This window comes from Acomys russatus, chromosome 10, assembly GCF_903995435.1.
Source record: "Acomys russatus chromosome 10, mAcoRus1.1, whole genome shotgun sequence".
In the NCBI taxonomy this organism is placed as follows: Eukaryota; Metazoa; Chordata; class Mammalia; order Rodentia; family Muridae; genus Acomys; species Acomys russatus.
Window position 1 is genome coordinate 31,779,961 of NC_067146.1, and position 18,464 is coordinate 31,798,424.

An 18,464-nucleotide genomic window follows, 5' to 3' on the forward strand; every position below is an offset into this window, starting at 1 on the left:
GTGTTATTTTGTATTATTAAGTAAAGGATTTCACATAATCTTTTACACATAATAAAATGCTTGCTACTATAGTTAATTTGGCAGTTGATTTCCAATCATGGAAGTGGCATAGTTTAAGGACAATGCTGATCTCTTTAGGCATTGAGTAAAGTCTCACGGCTTACACTAACCCCCTTTTCCGGCTCTTTTTAAACAAGATACTCTGAAGCAAAAGTTGTCTAAAAAAATTTGTGAGGATTTTGATTCCTATCTCATTCAAATTTTTGGATCATCACCGTTTCAACCTGAATTTGGGATGTCAGAGCGGGAGCTCATCTCATCCACTCCAAAGCCAAGAAAAGAGATGTCTGAGTCGGTAAGTAGCTGTGAGTCGGTGAGTAGCTGTGAGTCAGTAAGTAGCTGTGAGTTGGTAAGTAGCTGTGAGTTGGTAAGTAGCTGTTGGTTCACTCCTTGTACTTAAATGATATAGTCTGTTTGCTATCAAAGACATTGTTCCTGCCTGCCTGCTCAGAATCAGCTGAGCTATATATAAGTTTAGGTCCTTGGTTTCAAGTGTTACCACCTTGATGGTAGATTTCCAGTTCTGAAATAACCCTGGAACTTATAACATGAATATAGGATTAGTTGTTTCATGTTAGATAATAATTTTTTAATGTTGCAAATGCTATATTTATGTTATACTGTTACCACCATTGTAACCAAGTGCCCTGGAACAGATTAATAATGTGCTGTAGAAACTTATCCTCCTGTTGAGCTTTGCAGGTTCTCCTCTAACTCTCCCTCATTTGTTCACTGCTGCATCCACCTTGTACCATCTCAAGTTTCCCCAAAGTTTACACTTGTGTCCTAGTGCCCACCTTCCACACTCTTGCCCTTTGGGCTTTCTGCTTCTCTTCATGGAATAGGAGGGGCAGGGGCTATACATGATCATGGTACAAAGTGGATGCAGATGGGTGCTCTGTGTGGGAACTTCCCAGTCTTTATCCTGGAGATAAAGACAAAAGTGACTGTCTTCTTAGCAAGCTTCTGGGAACTTACTTGAGCCAATCAGATCTGGAGAAAACTGGAGAGTTCCCTCATAGTTACTTGTAAGTGTTTAATACAGTCTCTTCTTTAACATGTTCCAGCTGAAGCCTGTGTAGACTGACTCCCGTGGATCTTGGTTAGAGAACATAGTGAGGGTCATTGTATTGTTCTTTCAGCTTGGTGAAGCCTCTGTGCTGTCCTTTCATGAATGTCAGTCATTGTAAGCAGGTGCATCAATATTCCAGCACACCAGGCTTTGGCTGACTAGAGAGACGAAACCCCAGGAGACATTGAGGATCAGGAATGAGAGCCAGGCTTGTTGTGGAGGCAGGCCTAGAATACCATTGCTAAGGGCACAGTCTGCAGAACTCACTAGATTGTTACTCCTTATTCAGAAAGGGCAGAAAGTCTTCTGGCATGCTTCCATCTGTTGGGATACTGACTCCAAATGAGTATTTCTATTAGAGCAAGAGGCTTATGCTGAATTGTTTTGAATTGTTTATACCCTCAGATGTACAGCACATGTCACCATACTAACAGTCATCCACTGGATACTTTGACTGAAAGGCCATAGAATTTCTGTTTCAATTTTTCAGTTTTGTCTTTGAATTGCAAGAGTTGTCACAGAAAATATTCAAATGAATAAACATGATTGTGCTCTAATAAAATTTATTTAGCAAATAAAGGCTGGAGTTTGGCTAAGTGGTAGCGTATATTTTCAAGACTCAGCATTCAGTCCAAAGTAAAACTTATTTATAAAAGCAGATGGTCCTTGTCTATCTAAAACTTTTAAAGTAAATTAGAAACAAAAATGTATGGCTAAGGACATATCCTTGTGGCATTATGACTTGACACTGTTGCAATCTACAAGATTCATACTTGAGACCCACACAACAGAGTTACAATAAATAAGTAAATAAATCTCATAGTATTTAAAATAAGTTGTCTTAGTCATTGTTCTATGGCTGTGAAGAGCCACTATGGACACAGCCACTCTTATAAAGGAAAACATTTACTTGGGTCTTGCTTAGCATTTAAGAGGTTTAGCCCATTATCAGCATGGTGGGAAGCATGGTGCCATGCAGGCAGACATGGTGTTAGAGAGGAGCTGAGAGTTCTGCATCTGCATCTGCAGTCGGGGGTTGGGGAGTGGTGGTCCTGGCTTGAGCAGTTGAAACCTCAAAGTCCAAGCCCCAAGCCCCAGGAACACAACTAGGCCAAGCCCCAAGGTCACACCTCCTAATCTCTGTCAAATAGATCCAGTCCCTAATGACCAAACATTCAAATCTATGAGCCTATGGGGCCATTCTTATTCAAGATACCACATAAGCTGTCAAATTTTTTTGTTGTGCTACACCCATGTCTATCCTTACTGGCTGGCATTTGTCCTACCCTCTAAGTAAAGATTCCTCTTTGTGTGACTTATCGCTTGGTTTTGTAGCTGAACTATGAGACCCATTTCCTAATAGGCATTTGACGGTTTCTAAAGTCTTCCTTAAAAATAGTAAGCCCATGTTTCATTTAGCAATCAGTGTATAAACAGTCCCTTTTGTACCCCCTAAACCACACTTCGTTTATGTTACCACAAGGGAGTCCCAGTAGCACATCTTGGTAATCCATTGCCACCCTATGTGCTGGCTCTCACCCCATGCTTTATAAGAAAGCATGGAAAGTACCAAGATGCACTGATGTACAAGAGTGGAAGCAGAAGGATGCCTGAAGCACAAGAAGTGGTGAAAATTCACGTTAGGAAGAAAAGTAGAAAATGTCTTGGGCTACTGAGGCTAAGGGTAAAAATAAGATGGACTAGCTTAAATAACAAACATTTAGTTTCCACTGTTGCGAAGACTGGAGAGTCTGAATCTGCTGTTAGGTGAAGATTCACTTCTTGTCTTATGAAAAGACACATGTTCTTATATGACAGCAAGGCAGCTCATATCTTTTCTGAAAAAGGTATTGATGATGCTCATCAGAGCCCACTTCCATACACCATTGCCTCCCAGAGTGCCCACCTTCAAGGAGCTTTGTATTGTGGAATCCAAGTTTTAATATGTGAGTTTTGCTCAACAGAGGAGTATCAAATGGCTGAGAAACACTTAAAGAAATGCTCAACCTCCTTAGTCATCAGGGAAATGCAAATCAAAACAACTCTGAGATTCCATCTTACACCCATCAGAATGGCTAAGATCAAAAACTCAAGCGACACCACATGCTGGCGAGGATGTGGGGAGAGAGGAACACTCCTTCATTGCTGGTGGGAATGCAAACTAGTACAGCCACTTTGGAAATCTATCTGGTGCTAGCTCAGAAAAATGGGAATAGGGCTTCCTCAAGACCCAGCTATTCCACTCCTTGGAATATACCCAGAAGATGCTCCAGCACACAACAAGAAAATTTGCTCAACCATGTTCATAGCAGCCTTATTCATAATAGCCAGAACATGGAAACAGCCTAAGTGTCCCTCAGTAGAAGAGTGGATAAAGAAACTGTGGTACATACACACTATGGAATACTACTCAGCTATTAAAAACAAGGAATTCCCTAAATTTGTGGATAAATGGATTGAGCTAGAAATGATCATAATGAGTGAGTTAACCCAGAAGCAGAAAGAATCAAATGGTATATACTCACTTATATCTGCATACTAGCCCAAGGGGCATGTCCCACGAAAGCCTTCACTTACCAGGAAACTGGGACAGAGGGGAAGGCATCCTATTGGGACACTAAATGAGAGACGCATGCGAGAATAGCAAAATAAAAGGATCCAGAGGGTCCTAGAAATCTACAAGTAGAATAATATGATAGGTAGATTTGGGCCCAGGGGTCCCGCTCAAACTAAGGCACCAGCCAAGGACAATACAGGAGGTAAACTTTAAACCCCTTCCCAGATCTAGCCAATGGTCAGAATATTCTTCACAGTTGAGTGGAGAGTGTGATATGACTTTCTTACGTACTATGGTGCCTCACATTTGACCATGTCCCCTGGAGGGGGAGACCTGGTGGCACTCAGAGGAAGGACAGCAGGTAGCCAAGAAGAGACTTGATACCCTATGAGAATATATAGGGGGACGTAATCCCCCTCAGGAACAGTCATAGGAGAGGGGAATAATGGGAAAATGGGGGGGGGGAGGAATGGGAGGATACAAGGGATGGGATAAACATTGAGATGTAACAAGAATAAATTAATAAAAAAAAAAACAAAAAAAAAAAAAAAAAAAAAAAAAGAAAAGCTAAAAAAAAAAAAATGTGAGTTTTGGAGGAACACGAGGTGATTCAAGAGAATAGAAAACCTTAGTCCAGTAGTAGGCTAAGATATATGTGTGGTAGAATGGTAGACTTTAAAGCTGGACAGGTCTTTGAGAACTAATTATAAATGGTTTTGTATGTCATGCCGTGGAGTTTGAACTTTGTCCACAGGCTCTCAGGTGGTAGCTGTGTGTAAAGCAAATGTCATACGGCCGTGATTGGGTGGAAGATCAGAGGAGGACAGGAGGAGGAGACTGGAGGCTGGGATATGAGATGTGTAACAGTTTGGGTGAGAGATTATGGGGCTATATACAAGATAAGCAGGGAAAGTAGAAATAAAGAGGTGTCGAGTGGGAAGCTTTTCCTAGGTAGCATTGGTAGAATTTGGTTTTTGTGTTGGAGGTTAGAGCAGGGGGTGGGATTTGGTGTGATTGTGGGGATTCAGCTTAGAGATAAGATAGACAGAAATACTAGACTGTGGGGGAGCCTCCTTTTTAAAAGGAAGATAATGGGTTTGTTTATACCGTGCTAAGTGCTTTAGTTGCATCCACGGATATGTTACTGTAAGAATGAGGAACAGTAAGACCACATGCCTTTGCTGTGGTAGTCCAGGAATCCTGATCACCCAGAAAGACAAGTGACTTTAACAGATCATGACAGATGAAGCGCTTTAGCTGGGGTGGGGGTAGGGAGACCTCAAAAGAGTACATCTGGATTTATACAACAGCTACCACATGGACCAGAACTGAGTATAGGTTAAGTCTTTCCATGGGTACTGTGAAACAGTGGAAACCTGCAACGAGTGTGAACTTTGTGCAATGCCCTTGCATCCATAGGTTTTTCTAGGAGAAGACTCTGTAAGCAATGAGTTTCCTGATAACTATTTAGTCTGAGCAGACAAATGTCCATTCATACTCAGTTTAAACCTTTGAGATACCTGAGAAATCCCATTGAATAAAGATAGATGCATATACACAGAAATGAATTATTATAACTACGTGTATACATAGATAGTTATTGCCTTAGTTACCGTTCTGTTCTGTGAAGAGCAGACACCATGACTGAGGTAACTCTTACAAGAGAAAGCATTTTTTCATCCGTGTCATGGTGTCCAGATGCTGAGACAGAATTGTTCTCAAGTTTTTCTAGGCTATGTCATCATGTAGGCAAACTCCCCTCTTCTTCCCCTCCCTTCCTCCCTCCTTCCCTCCTTCCCTCCCTCCCTCCCTCTCTCTCTCTCTCTCTCTCTCTCTCTCTCTCTCTCTCTCTTGTTCTCTCTTCTCTCTCCCTCCCCCTCTCTGTTATTCCCTTCTTTATTGTGTCCTTTGTAAGTTCATTCAGATACCTAGTTCTGTCATTCCTTCTTACTTTTCCTTCTACCAAAATCTTAGGGGAAAAAAATTGGAATGAATTATTTATACTTTAGTGTGAAATACAAGTTGATGACGTATACCTCAAAAAAAAAAAAAATCTAACTTTTAAGCATTCCATTTGGAAAAAAAAAAAAGCATTCCGTTTGGAAGGAGACTCAGTCCTGATTTAGACGTGTTCTAAATATCTGAGAATGGGATGTGTAGAGATGAGGATCATAGAAGGATCTTCTGGTCCATAACTTGCAAGCCTCTGCTGTTTCTCTCATAAACCAGTCTAGGGAAGCTATCTGTCCCTCTCCTTGGGGTAATTTATGTTTTCTCTTGTAATTTATTATATGTTATATTATTAATAATTACATATGCATGCATGTATGTGCCTTAACTTTCCTAATTAATTGATATCTCTTGAGGATTTCATCTGCATCTAATTAAACATTAGGCCCTATATATGACTTAAAATTATGCTTTGCTTTACACATAGTAGACAGATGAAGTAAATGCTATACCAGCTATTGGGTTAAAAGAAAAAAATCTGAAGATTTTCTTGAATAAAAAATACCAATTGCACTATTATAAAAATTGTAAACATAAAAATATTTTAGGATCACAATAGCACAGGGATTAAGACCAACAAGTTTTTGTTTTGTTTTGTTTTGTTTTGTTGTTTGTTTGAGATAGAGTCTCACGATATAGTCTCTGGTTGTCCTGGAACTCATTGCTTAGACCAGCTGGCCTTGAACTCTACTGATATCTCACTGTGTCTGCCTTTGGAGTGCTAGAACTAAAGAAAGGTGGCACACGCCACTAAACCTGGCTTGACAACTAATAAAAAGGAATTTATGAAACTAAAATGCTTCTGTATAGCCGAGGACATCCAAGCCAAGGTTTGGCTGAAGAGGCAGCTTATAGAATGGTTAAATGCCTTTATCAGCCATATATCTTACAAAGAGCTAGTATTTATGATATACAAAGTATCAAGGAAACAAAAAACCTCAGGAGAGGAAACACAAATGGCTGAGGAACACTTAAGAAATGTTCAAAAATGCTTATCCATTAGGGAAATACAAATTAAAACTATTTTAGGATTTTCTCTTACCCTAGTCAGAACAGCTAAGTTAAAAAATAAGAAGAGAAAATATGACAATTGCTGGGATAGGGTGTGCAGAAAGGAGGACACAGACTCACTGCTGGTGTGAGTACAAACAGTGCAACCAGTATGGAAATTGATGTAGAAGTTCCTCAAAAATCTAGATGTACGTTTACCATATGATTCAACTATACCATTTTTTGGCATATACACAAACTCTATATCTCCTGTAGAGACACCTTCTCATCCATGCTCACTGCTGCCCTAGTCACAACAGCCAAGAAATAGAAACAGCCTGATGAATAGGATAAGAAAAACATGGTGCATTCACACCATGGAATATTATACAGCTGTTAAGAAAAATGGAGTTTGCAGATAAAGAGTGGAGCTAGAAACTATCATTCTGAGTGAGGAAACTACGACTTGGAAAAACAAACATCACATGTTTTCTCTCATTTGTGGATGGTAGCTTTGAGTCTGCACATACATGCATTCCAAATTTGGAATATCCACAAAGGCCTGCAAATTAGTGAGGGGCTGTGGGGGAGAGCCTCAAGGAAGGGGAGATAGAACATGGTGGTATAAAGGGCTAAGTGAGAGTAATGGAACAGGAAGGGTTAAGTGGGGACAGGGTACAAGAGGGAAACTGAGAGGGATAAATAAGGACTTCACAAAATGTGACAATCTTCTATTGCAGATGCTTCCTAAAATATATGCTGGCATTAATAATGTTAACACTTAATGTTTATTTATTCTTTCTGGTTTGGACAGTTGGGTTAAGACTTTCATGGTATAAATGAGAGCATGGCAGTGAAAGCAACTAGACACCAACTTATCAGGTCAACAATTATTTCCAAGAATGGCCCATTAATTCTATAAACATCTTCATTTCCTGGGTGAAGTTACCTTTCATGATTCTAAATGAATTAACAATTAGTGTCCATGCACAGGAGTAATCCACCTGAAGTAGTCTCATACAGAATTCTTTACACACACACACACACACACACACACACACACACATTGAAGTAGAAAGGAATGAAATCTTATCTACTCTTTTGATAAAGCTCTCTTTTTTTATTATGAAAAATATTCAATGGCATATAACTTAGATAACTGACAGCCAGACCACTTCTTCCCTGGAGAAGAAGGAGGATGCGGGGTTTCTGTACATAATGGTTTCCTAGCAACCAGATGACAGACACAGCCAAGCTAGTGTGGGATGAGCCCCAGGGGTAGCTCTGTTACCAGCTAGAGGAGGTGTGGTGGAGGAAGCAAGAAAGAGTTTCCCTCTTCCTAATATCATCCTGATGTCTTCACAGGCAGCCTGCAGTCTTTATGAATCCTCTGCATCAGTGTAGATCAGCATCCATGTGCTGTGCCATCCTCTGCAATAGCCGAATGCGTCTGTCTCTACTTCCCCTTCTCCCTGTGCTCATCACCTCCTCTCAAGTTCACCCAAAGAAGCCATTGCTGAACCATGCTCCAACAGGGATTTTTGTTTGTTTTTTAAGACGGGGGCTTATTTTATAGTCTGAGATGACCTGAAACTCACTATGCCCCATAGGTTGGCCTCAGATCCAGGGCAGGCATCCTGCTGAAGCCTTCTGTGTGCTGTGATTACAGATTTGAGCCGACATGCCTAGCTTCTACTGGAACATTCTCAGAGAAGTGCAGTCCTGATCAGGTTAAGACTTGACACTGGGACCGAAAGTATTGCTTCATCTGAGCTTGGGCTTCGTCTTCAACTCTGACCTGACACTATTTAATCCTCCACCCGTGCTCTTCAACGCTTCTTTCTACTTGGTCCAGGTTGGGACTTGGCTTCTCCACCCTACCAGACACTTTGCCCTTGCCCAGGAAGCAGGTTTCAGATTTACCCATCTTAAAAACAGGCAAACTGTTTCTGAATTCACATGGCTCTTTTGCTAATTTCCTATTTAGATCTATCCTCTCATAATAAAGTTATTCCCTTTAGGCTAGTGTGTAGACAGGCTTTAGCTAAGTTTTGGTTTGTTGGCTTTTTTTCCCCACCCTTTGTCCCCCAAGTTTTACCCATCACTCGATAAGAAAGAAGGAAAGAGGAGAGAGAGAAAGATGGAGATCCTTGACTCTACTTCTTTCTTCTTGTTTCTTGTTTGAGCACAACAACTAACTAATGGCAACCAATTCCTCAAATGATCAACAACCACCCACGCTACTTACTGAAGTTCTACTTACACACCTTCTGGAAAATTCTGAGAATTTCATGTGGCACTCAATCGCAGGAACTATCTGCAGCTGGCACAACCACACCTCTGCTACAACACGAGGCAAATCATAGCCAGCTGCTTCGAAGAAGCCCCATATCCCCACACCTGGGATTAAAATGAAAAAAAAAATCTGATAAAATTTCAGTTTGTTTGTTTGGTTGGTTGGTTGGAGGCAAGTCATAGTCAGCTGCTTCATATACCTATATCCCCATATCCCTACACCCAGGATTAAAATGGAAACATTCTTATAAAATTTCAGTTTGTTTGTTTGGTTGCTTTTTGGATTTTCAAGACAGGGTTTCTCTCTGTGTAATAGCCCTGGCTGTCCTGGAACTTTCTTTGTAGATCAGGCTGGCCTTGAACTCACAGAGATCTGGCTGCCTCTACCTCCCAAGTGCTGGGATTAATGGTGTGCACCACCATGCCCTGCAGCATTTCTGTTTTTAAAGAAATCAAAATTCCAGAATTCTCACTACACCAGTGTCTTCTGTTCTTTCTCTTGTATTTTTGGCCTTTCATTCTGTCTGTATGGCGCTGTCTCTTTTAGTCCTTCCCTCTCTCACTTTCCCCCATTTCCTTTTCTTTCTCTCCTCACTCTCCTCTGATTCTCTCTCATATCTCACCTTCTTCCCTCTCGATGTAGTCCCTTATTTTGTAGAAGTCCTTTGAAGCCAAGTTACAGCCTCTAATATGCCTCTGCGGAAAGGCCACCAAGGACTAGCTAATTGCTGAATCCTTATGTGTCTAAAGGTAAATTTCCACCCTTCTACTTGTATGCTTTTTCAGCTCTCTCAGGGGCTCCTCTCTCTCTCTCACGCACACTAAGCACCCCGTCCCCCCCCACACACACACACACACACACAAACCAGTTCTTTCTTCCCCTTCCTTTCTCTTCTGTTTGTATTTTCTTTGAGTGTTATAATAGTAAACTTTTGTAGGCTGCTGTATTGCGTTATTTTGACTATGACAAAGTGCCCTATCCGAAGGCTATAGTCAACAGCACTGAGAACTTCAAAGACAGCAGAACGAGCCTATTGTTTAGTTTCACTGATACAAAGTTAAGTTGACTTCCCGGAGTGAGAACGAATTATCCATAAGGGGTCATAACTAAGTCACATCTACAGATGTGCTCATATTGGCCAAATGCCAATTTACTTGTTTAGAAAACAAAGTTAATGCTCTCATTGTGGTGAGAAAGTCAATTTGTCAGCAAAACCTAGGAGACAGCTAGTTATTAGAATATGAAATTGTTGGGTAAACACTGGCTGTTGCTGCTGCTGACTTATCACCCCTGGAGTGCAAAGTGTTCTATCCCACAGAATAGAAAACAAGGTATGGAGCATATAAAAAACTGGCCTAGAAGAAATATTGCAGATATGGAGTCAGAAAACTTAGCATGTACGCTCAGTGAATGAAGGTGTGTGTGTGTGTGTGTGTGTGTGTGTGTGTGTGTGTGTGTGTGTGTGTATTTTATTTCTTCAGCTTCAAAGTCTATTTATAATGTGGAGATGCATCTATTTGATATATGTCATCTTTTTAAAAAATGACTTTTAAGTTTTCTTGTGTTATTTTTATGATGAATGGACATTCAAAATATGGGAGGCTTTAAGCTGAGTATAGTCCTGCATTCTACCTCTGTGAAAGGCCCAGTCAGTCAGGAGAAGGGCAGCCCAAGCTCAAGCTTGTCAGGAAGCCATGGAATGAAAATAAATTTCAGTATGTAGGTGGTGATGGACCTGGGAAGAAGGGTTCCCACCAGGGACAGTCCATGTCAGAGGAACCCAGAGAAGCACAAACACCTTTGAAGGTTTGGGCTGTGGAGACATCTACCATGTGACCTACCCTGTTGGGAAGTGTCCGAACACAGCAGTCGGTGTACTTGCTTTTTTTTGGGGGGGGATAGATTTATGTATTTTGTTATTTTATGTATAAGAGTGTTTTGCCTGCATGTATGTGTACGAACCATGTGAACACCTGGAGCCCTTGGAAGTCAGAGGAGGGCCAATTGCTCCCCAGGTGCCTGGAGTTGTAGATGGCTGAGGCTGCCCTGTGGGTGCGGAGAATCGAATCCAGGTCCTCTGCAAGAACAAGTGCTTCTAACCACTGAGCCAACTTTCTAGCTCTGCACTTGGGTTATTTTTGTAATATTTTATTAATTTATTCATATTACATCTCAATTGTTATCCCATCTCTTGTATCCTCCCATTCCTCCCTCCCTCCCACTTTCCCCCTACTCACTTCCCCTATATCTGTGACTAAGGGGGACCTCCTCCTCCTGTATATGCTCATAGGGTATTAAGTCTCTTCTTGGTAGCCTGCTATCCTTTCTCTGAGTGCCACCAGGCCTCCCCATCCAGGGGATGTGGTCAAATATGGGACACCAGAGTTCACGTGAAAGTCAGTCCTCATTGTCCACTCAACTGTGGAGAATGTCCTGTCCATTGGCTAGATCTGGGTAGATGTGGCACCCGCGCCACCATGGTATGGAGGTACCGAGTCAAGGGCGAGGGACTGCGGATTTAACACACACACACACACACACACACACACACACACACACACACACACACAAACACAGCGGGTCCTTCATGCTAAGAGAGCAGCAGCAGCGGAAGCAGCCTTTATTCAGTGTTCAAAGAGCCTTCTTATAGGCAGCAAAACAGGAATGCCACTCGCAGGTGAAATCCCTCAAGAGGTGATTGCTCACAGGAGGAAAAGTCTCGAGGAGTGGAGGGGTGCATTCTCAGAGCAGTAAACATGACTAGCTAACCAACATAAACACAGACACCGAAGCTGCTGGAAACAGGACATGAAATAGCAAGACAGGCAGGCAGCCCAGTCAGGCCTGGTTCCTACAGGTAGAGATTCAAAGTTTACTGCATGTATTGTCCTTGGCTGGTGTCATAGTTTGAGCAAAACCCCTGAGTCTAGATCCACCCATCATAATGTTCTTCTTGTAGGTTTCTAGGACCCTCTGGATCCTTCTGTTTCCCCAGTCTTCCATCTGCACTTGGTTTTGAGCAGCGTGATGGAGTGGAAATGGACAGAGTGGCGGGCAGGCTTACGACTTCAGGTTTAAGGGAGGGAAGAAAATCAGTGGTATAAGTTAACTGCCCTTCTGATGCATATACTGTGTATGTTTAGTTTTGATTGTCAATTTGGCATAATCTAGACTCACCTGGAAAGAGGCCTGGATGGAAAGCTAAGGTGTGAGCAACCTGAGCACTAGCATGCATGCCTTAATTCACTCTTCTCTGCTCCTGACTGTGTTATGATGAGACCACCTGCTTCAAGTTCCCTGCACTTGACTTCACCTCCACTACAATAGACACTTTCTTCCTTGCATGGCTTTTGTCAGGGTATTTTATTACAGCAACAGGTAATGAAAGTAAGACACTCATGAACCATGACATGATGTGAAATTGTGGGGAAAGAACATTTTTCTTCATCCTCTAGTTTTTTTTAGGCTCATTGGCTGGGGCTCTGCAAATCTGACCGACAGGAGACAGACTGATATGAGTAAAAATAAACAGAAGCTTATTAACGTGAGCGACACACGTACACAGAGGACCATGCAGGAAGTGACTGACTCCATGGGAGGCTCGCAAGGGAGCTTGAGCAGCTTCCTTAGAAATGATAACTTTGGAGAGGAGCGACAAGATGAAGGAAAAGGACTGAGTTTCTAGAGCAGCAAATTATGGGGAGGGGAACATGTGGGGGCTAGAAGGAGATGAGAGCGAGTTAATGTGGTAGGATGGCTGATTCTGAGCTATTGTGGCGGACTGAGTAAGAAGGAGCTGTAGGTTATGGTTGGGGAAAATAGTGGCCATGGTATGTAGAGAAGACAGATTGGGCCACAGCTCTGAAGGCCAGCTGCAGAAATTTTCACCTGCCAAACTGGCAGCCATCTACTTTCAGTCATAATAGGTATAGGTAGCAAGTGATGACTACTGAAGAAAGATATTCCTAGTGAGTGTGCAAATTAGCACAAACACATTTGGAAAGGGTGTTGCCCGAGAAGCATACGTATCTGTATGCAACGCAACAATTAGCCATGAGGTTTAGAATAGAAAAGAATTTCAAAAAAGGCCGTTGTAAGCTGGACTTCCTGGTGCAGGCTTATCATCTGGCTACTCTGGAAACAGAAGCAGGGTGACCAAGGATCAAGCCTTGCCTGGGTTACGGAACGGCTCAGGGCCTGCATGGGCAACTTAGTGAGACCTCTCGAAATAAAAAGAAATAGAGGGCTGGAAATATGGCTGAGTGGTAAGAGTGCAAGGCCCTGGGTTCAGTCCCTAGTATGGCGCGTGTGCATGTGCACACACACACACACACACACACACACACACACACACACGGGGGCATTATCATCATTTCTATTAAGCATTTCAAATGGTGTATTGTCACAGTGAAATATGTGCAGTGTTGATACTATATGTTAAGAAAACTAGCATGCAGCATGGGAAACCAAACTAAGCTAGTTGTCTTTTGGATCCCCTGTGCATTAAACTCAGGGCTTCAAAGATGCTGAGCAAACACTCTACCAACTGACTATCAGTCTCAGCCTGAATTTTTTTTTTCTTGTTAAAAATGTATTCACATAGGACAAAAATTAGAGTAGGGAAAAATCTATCAACAGTAATTATCTGTGAGTAGAATGGCTTCTGATTTCTATTCTGTTCTTTTTGCTTGCCCATTATTTTCTGAAATCCCTTTCAGCAAACATGTTTGCTTTTGTGAGAAGGAAGAACAAATTTTAAATTGCCAACCATGACAATTACCCATTTGTTTAATAGTCTCAAACTTTACTGAGCCAGAAGATTGATGAAATTATTTTCATTTCTAGAAGAAAGTTAATTGTGTTTATTCTGAAATATGAGATCATGGTACAGTTGTGGAATTCCCAAATGATCATGTGATTTAGAAAGCAAACAGGCATTTCTACATGGAGACAAGAGGAACTTCTCCAGCCCCAGGAATTGAGCTCTGTAAAGATTCAAAGGCAGAGGTCATTTTTTAAAGGAAATCATGCGGCCCAGAGCAAGGGACACTCACCTCAGAGACTCTCTGTTTCCCATGTAGATGGCTGCCAGAGGCTTTTCTTTTGATACAGTGTCAGTTAAAGAGGCTATAGGGAGGCAGAAAACAGCAGTGCTTCTTCCCTGGGTCAGGACCTTTCTCCCTTCCCATCAGAGGACTGGTACCCTTACGGTATTCTATTCTAAGAAAGTAAGAGATGCTGCACCTCAAACCAGACACAAGGCCGCTTTGAAGGCAGGAACTGCAAGGGATGCACAGTGTTACCAAAGGCTGTGTTTGGAGCCAGTGAGAAGCTCCTGAGGACTGATGGTAGTGGAAGTATTTGCTCTGAACTCACCTGGCAGTACTTTAGTAACCATGAAACGCGCATACATAAGTAGTCAGATTACAGTGTGCTCCCTCCATAGGACCTGTGAGCATGTGTGCCTGTGTTGGCATGCATGTCTATATGGAATCAAATGCTGTAAACCAGTAGATAACAGGGCAACTAATGATGGTAGGTGGCCGTGCTCACTGTCTGCTGGCATCCCTGGTTAAGAAAGCATGGGGAAAACTACTTCATTTAGTACATAGGTTTATTTACTAAAATATACAAAAGCAGGAGAATGAGTGAGCCATAGTAAAAATATTGGGCTAGGATTGAGGTTGAGTGGCTGACTCCACTCCATATAGCTGAGCATCAAGAAAATAAAGAGCCCCAGTACCAATTTTTAATACAAATGACTTGCCTAGCTCTTGATAACACTCAGAAAACTAACGTGACTTTTTCTTTAAAGTACCTTGCTCATTTCATTACTTATCATAAATGGAGAAGAAACTTGAAAGTGTTGCTAAAATTTTGCTTTTGGGGTGATGATCTCACGTACTTTGGCGATCAAACATTTCTCAGAGCTTCGTAGAAGCTAAACACCCTACAAGAGTGGGCACTACTCGGGCTCTGGGTAAAAGAAGGCACAGAGCTTCAGCTAGGATTGAGCAAGTGATCAAATGGGATGCCAACGTGCTCTCATTTAGAGTTTGTTGTCCTCTGTGTGTTGTTGCAATTCTCTGCCCCCAAAACTCATTGAATTCTAGGTGGATATTTTGGAATATCTCATTAAGAGCTTTTGCGTTAGGAAATGAAGTGAAAAAGACCATAAGATGCTAAATCAGTGTTGATTTTTCTTATTCATAGACATACTAAAAGAAGAATGAAGACCATGCCTTTCCAGTTTCACATTTTTCATGCCCTGCATGCAAATCTCCCTGGAAGTTCTCAGCAGAAGAACAGCTATACCCAGATGTAGGCAATGAGTGTGTACACACTAGAACCCACACAAAGTGGCAGGAAAGTCGATCTTTAACTAGTCGTGCCTGGGATATGATTTTGTGAGCTTTATTTGAAATAGTCCGCGTTGGACAGCTAGGAAACACAGCTCTTCTATGGTTCCCAAGAAATCAGCAACTTTGTTGAGTTGACCTTATCAGAAACAAAAAATTGTAACATTAATTTTTTTCCTTCCCGTGTGTGTGTATGTGTGTGTGTGTGTGTGTGTGTGTGTGTGTGTGTGTGTGTATGTGTGTAGTTTAATGTCTCTAGAGGCCAGAATGAAGAGAATGCACCTTCCACGTTGACTGACTTGGCTGTCCCAACCCTACCTGAGGCCACCAGTACACTTCAGTCATTGCTCAGCAGCCCTGAGGGCATGGGAACAAGAACTCCAAATCCCAATTTGATTTTACAGTCAGAAAAATCTCTGTACAAAGGTAAGACACGTCTTTCACCCAGCTGCTGCATCTACAGCAGCTGGCAAGAAGAGTGGTCTCTCGAGTCTCCTCCACAAGAAGTGTTATAACTTAATAGGGAAGACATTAGCAAGCTCTGGCTGGGTCACGTGGAAGTTGAGAGGCTGCTGCCTGGGGAGTAAATGTGGTTATGGAACTATTACAGCACAGGTTTTAACCTGAATGTCTTAGAAGTGATTGTGTTCCCTGTTTGCTATGCTGTGTTCTTCACAAATGTAGATACTGGGTTTTTGACCCTTGGTTATATAATTCTGATTCTCACCCAGCATCATGTTTTCTATGTGTTAATCCGTCACTATGTATACTTTGCAATGTACACAAACATGACAACATCCAAGTCCAACAGATGCTTGGATGGACTTGAAAACAGATTGCACTGTTATCAGCTGTTTAGCTATTGTAGCAGTTGTGGAAATCTGTTCTTCTCCATTAGGCTTAAGGAAACTTCATGGCAGAAGTAAATTTAGGAATCAGTTTTGGAAAACATATTGAGACAGGCTCCAAACCTGAGGAACCAATTAAGGGAGTTGGAGTGAAGGGGCTTTGTTGCAGAGTTGCATGAAGCTTATGGCACATGAATCATCTCTCAGAGAACAAGTCTCAGGCACCTGGTTTCTGTTTGTCTGTCTTTTCCTACCTTGGGGTAATTTCTTCAAGCAGAAAATAAGGATCCATGTATTTGGCATGGTTGATCAATGAAAAGGATCTAATAAATCAGAGACATCAATTAAATTGCACAACATGGCCCTATTGTTTTGGCTTTCCTAAAGGGGGTGAACTCCTGAAGTTCTTTGTAACTGGCGTTAAAAAATCATGCTCTGTCTTCTTGGGTCCTTGCGACAGTTCTCCTTTAAAAAGAGAGCTGTAATATCAAGACTGCCCTTTGACACTCGTGTGTTATCTAATGTAAAGGATAAAAGTCCTGTGCTACTCACAGCACTACATCTTTGTAATACCAGTCTTCAGGAGGTGAAGGGTGGCTCGTCACAAGTTCAAGGCTAGCCTGGGCTACCTAGTGATTTAATGGGATTTAAAGAATCCCATATCCTCCTATCAGCTAATACCCCAAAGGTATTAATTAATGACTTCTTACTTAGGCCTTCTTGGAAATGTGCAGTTTAGTGGGGTGTGGTGCCCGCGCCACCACGGTACTGAGTCCAGGGCAAGGGACTGCAGATTTAACTCATACACACACACACACACACACACACACACACACACACACACACACACACACACACACACTAACACAGCGGGCCCTTCGTGCTAAGAGAGCAGCAGCAGCGGCAGCGGTTTATTATTCTCATTCCCCTCCAGAGTTCCAAAGAGCCTTCTTATAGGCAGCAAAACAGGAATCCTCCTCCCAGGTGAAATCCCGCAAGAGGTGATTGCAAACAGGAGGAAAAGTCTCGAGGATGGGAGGGTTGCATTCTCAGAGCAGTAAACATGACTAGCTAACCAAGATAAACACAGACATGGAAGCTGCTAGAAACAGGACATGAAACAGCAAGACAGGCAGGCAGCCCAGTCGGGCCTGGTTCCTACAGTGGGGTTTCATAAAAATGAAAGACTTGATTTCAAGGAAATGGATAACCACTGGTACAGTTCCAGCTGAAAGGCAGATCTTTTGGGGTAATTGAGAACCTTCTTTGAATAATTTAGAACCACGTTTTTCTCAATTGGTCTGTTAGTATGCATTAAGAATAAAAAGTTTATGTTACTTCACAAAGCTTTTGGGTTTTTTTCCCCTGATGTTTTCAGTGAGAGAAGAACTTCTAGTAACTGCCACCATCTTTTCTCCCTAGATCCAAGATGTGAGGAAGCCCTGAACCCTGGCACCTGTGGCGACTACGTGGTTCGATGGTATTATGACAAGCACGTCAACTCTTGTGCTCGCTTTTGGTTCAGTGGCTGCAACGGCTCAGGGAACAGATTCCACAGTGAAAAGGAATGTCAAGAGACCTGCATTAAACGATGACGAACAAGCACACTAACATGCTCCAATCAGAGGTTTAGAAAGAGCCCAGTACAAGTATCGCACTACATCTGAGCGCACACTAAGTGGGGATGGTTCATAAATGCCATAGTTCTCACAGCCACCAAGGGATAGCGTAGGCCCAGGGGAAAAAGCTAAAGCTCCCATGATTTCAGCAGCTCATCAGCTGCTGCCGCCCAGCAGAAGGATGCGAGCATCAGGGATTGGACTCACCTGCATAACTTTACAAGACAGGCTTCATCTGCTTCCCAACCTGGGGTGTGGTCCTGATTCCTGTCCATCCTGGTATACATATGACGACAGATCAAATGCCACCCTGCCTGTGACCCCACTCTTACAGCACCATCGCGGCCATGTGAGTGGAAAAAGGCTCGTTAGGGGAAGGGTTTGGGCTTGAACACTGGAAGTGGTGAGAATGCCTAAGTGTGAGTGCTGGGATGGTGAGGGGTGTTAGCAATTTAGCCCAAAGTGGTGATAGTAGAGAGAAATACATCTGAATAAATTCACTAATTCTAGGACAAATGGACACAAGTCATACACATCACTCAGAGAAAAGTGTTGCAAAGTGTTGACTCTGTGCAAGTCACCATGTGCCCTTCCCCCACGACTTCTCTATGCCAGAGATATCCTGCTCCAGACTTTGTGTGGCTACTGGCTTT

The 18,464-nt window shown here is 42.3% G+C and overlaps 1 protein-coding gene across 1 annotated transcript in view; it reads left to right on the top strand.

The window, feature by feature from the left end:
• Col28a1 (collagen type XXVIII alpha 1 chain) overlaps positions 1–17,813 on the top strand; it is a 154,307-nt gene extending 136,494 nt beyond the window's left edge. The window contains exons 33-35 of the mRNA XM_051151944.1: positions 198–355; positions 15,590–15,770; positions 17,615–17,813. Coding sequence (XP_051007901.1) covers positions 198–355; positions 15,590–15,770; positions 17,615–17,787 — 512 coding nt within the window. The 3' untranslated portion in view covers positions 17,788–17,813. The remainder of the gene's footprint in view (positions 1–197; positions 356–15,589; positions 15,771–17,614) is intronic.
• The last annotated feature ends 651 nt before the right edge of the window (positions 17,814–18,464 follow it).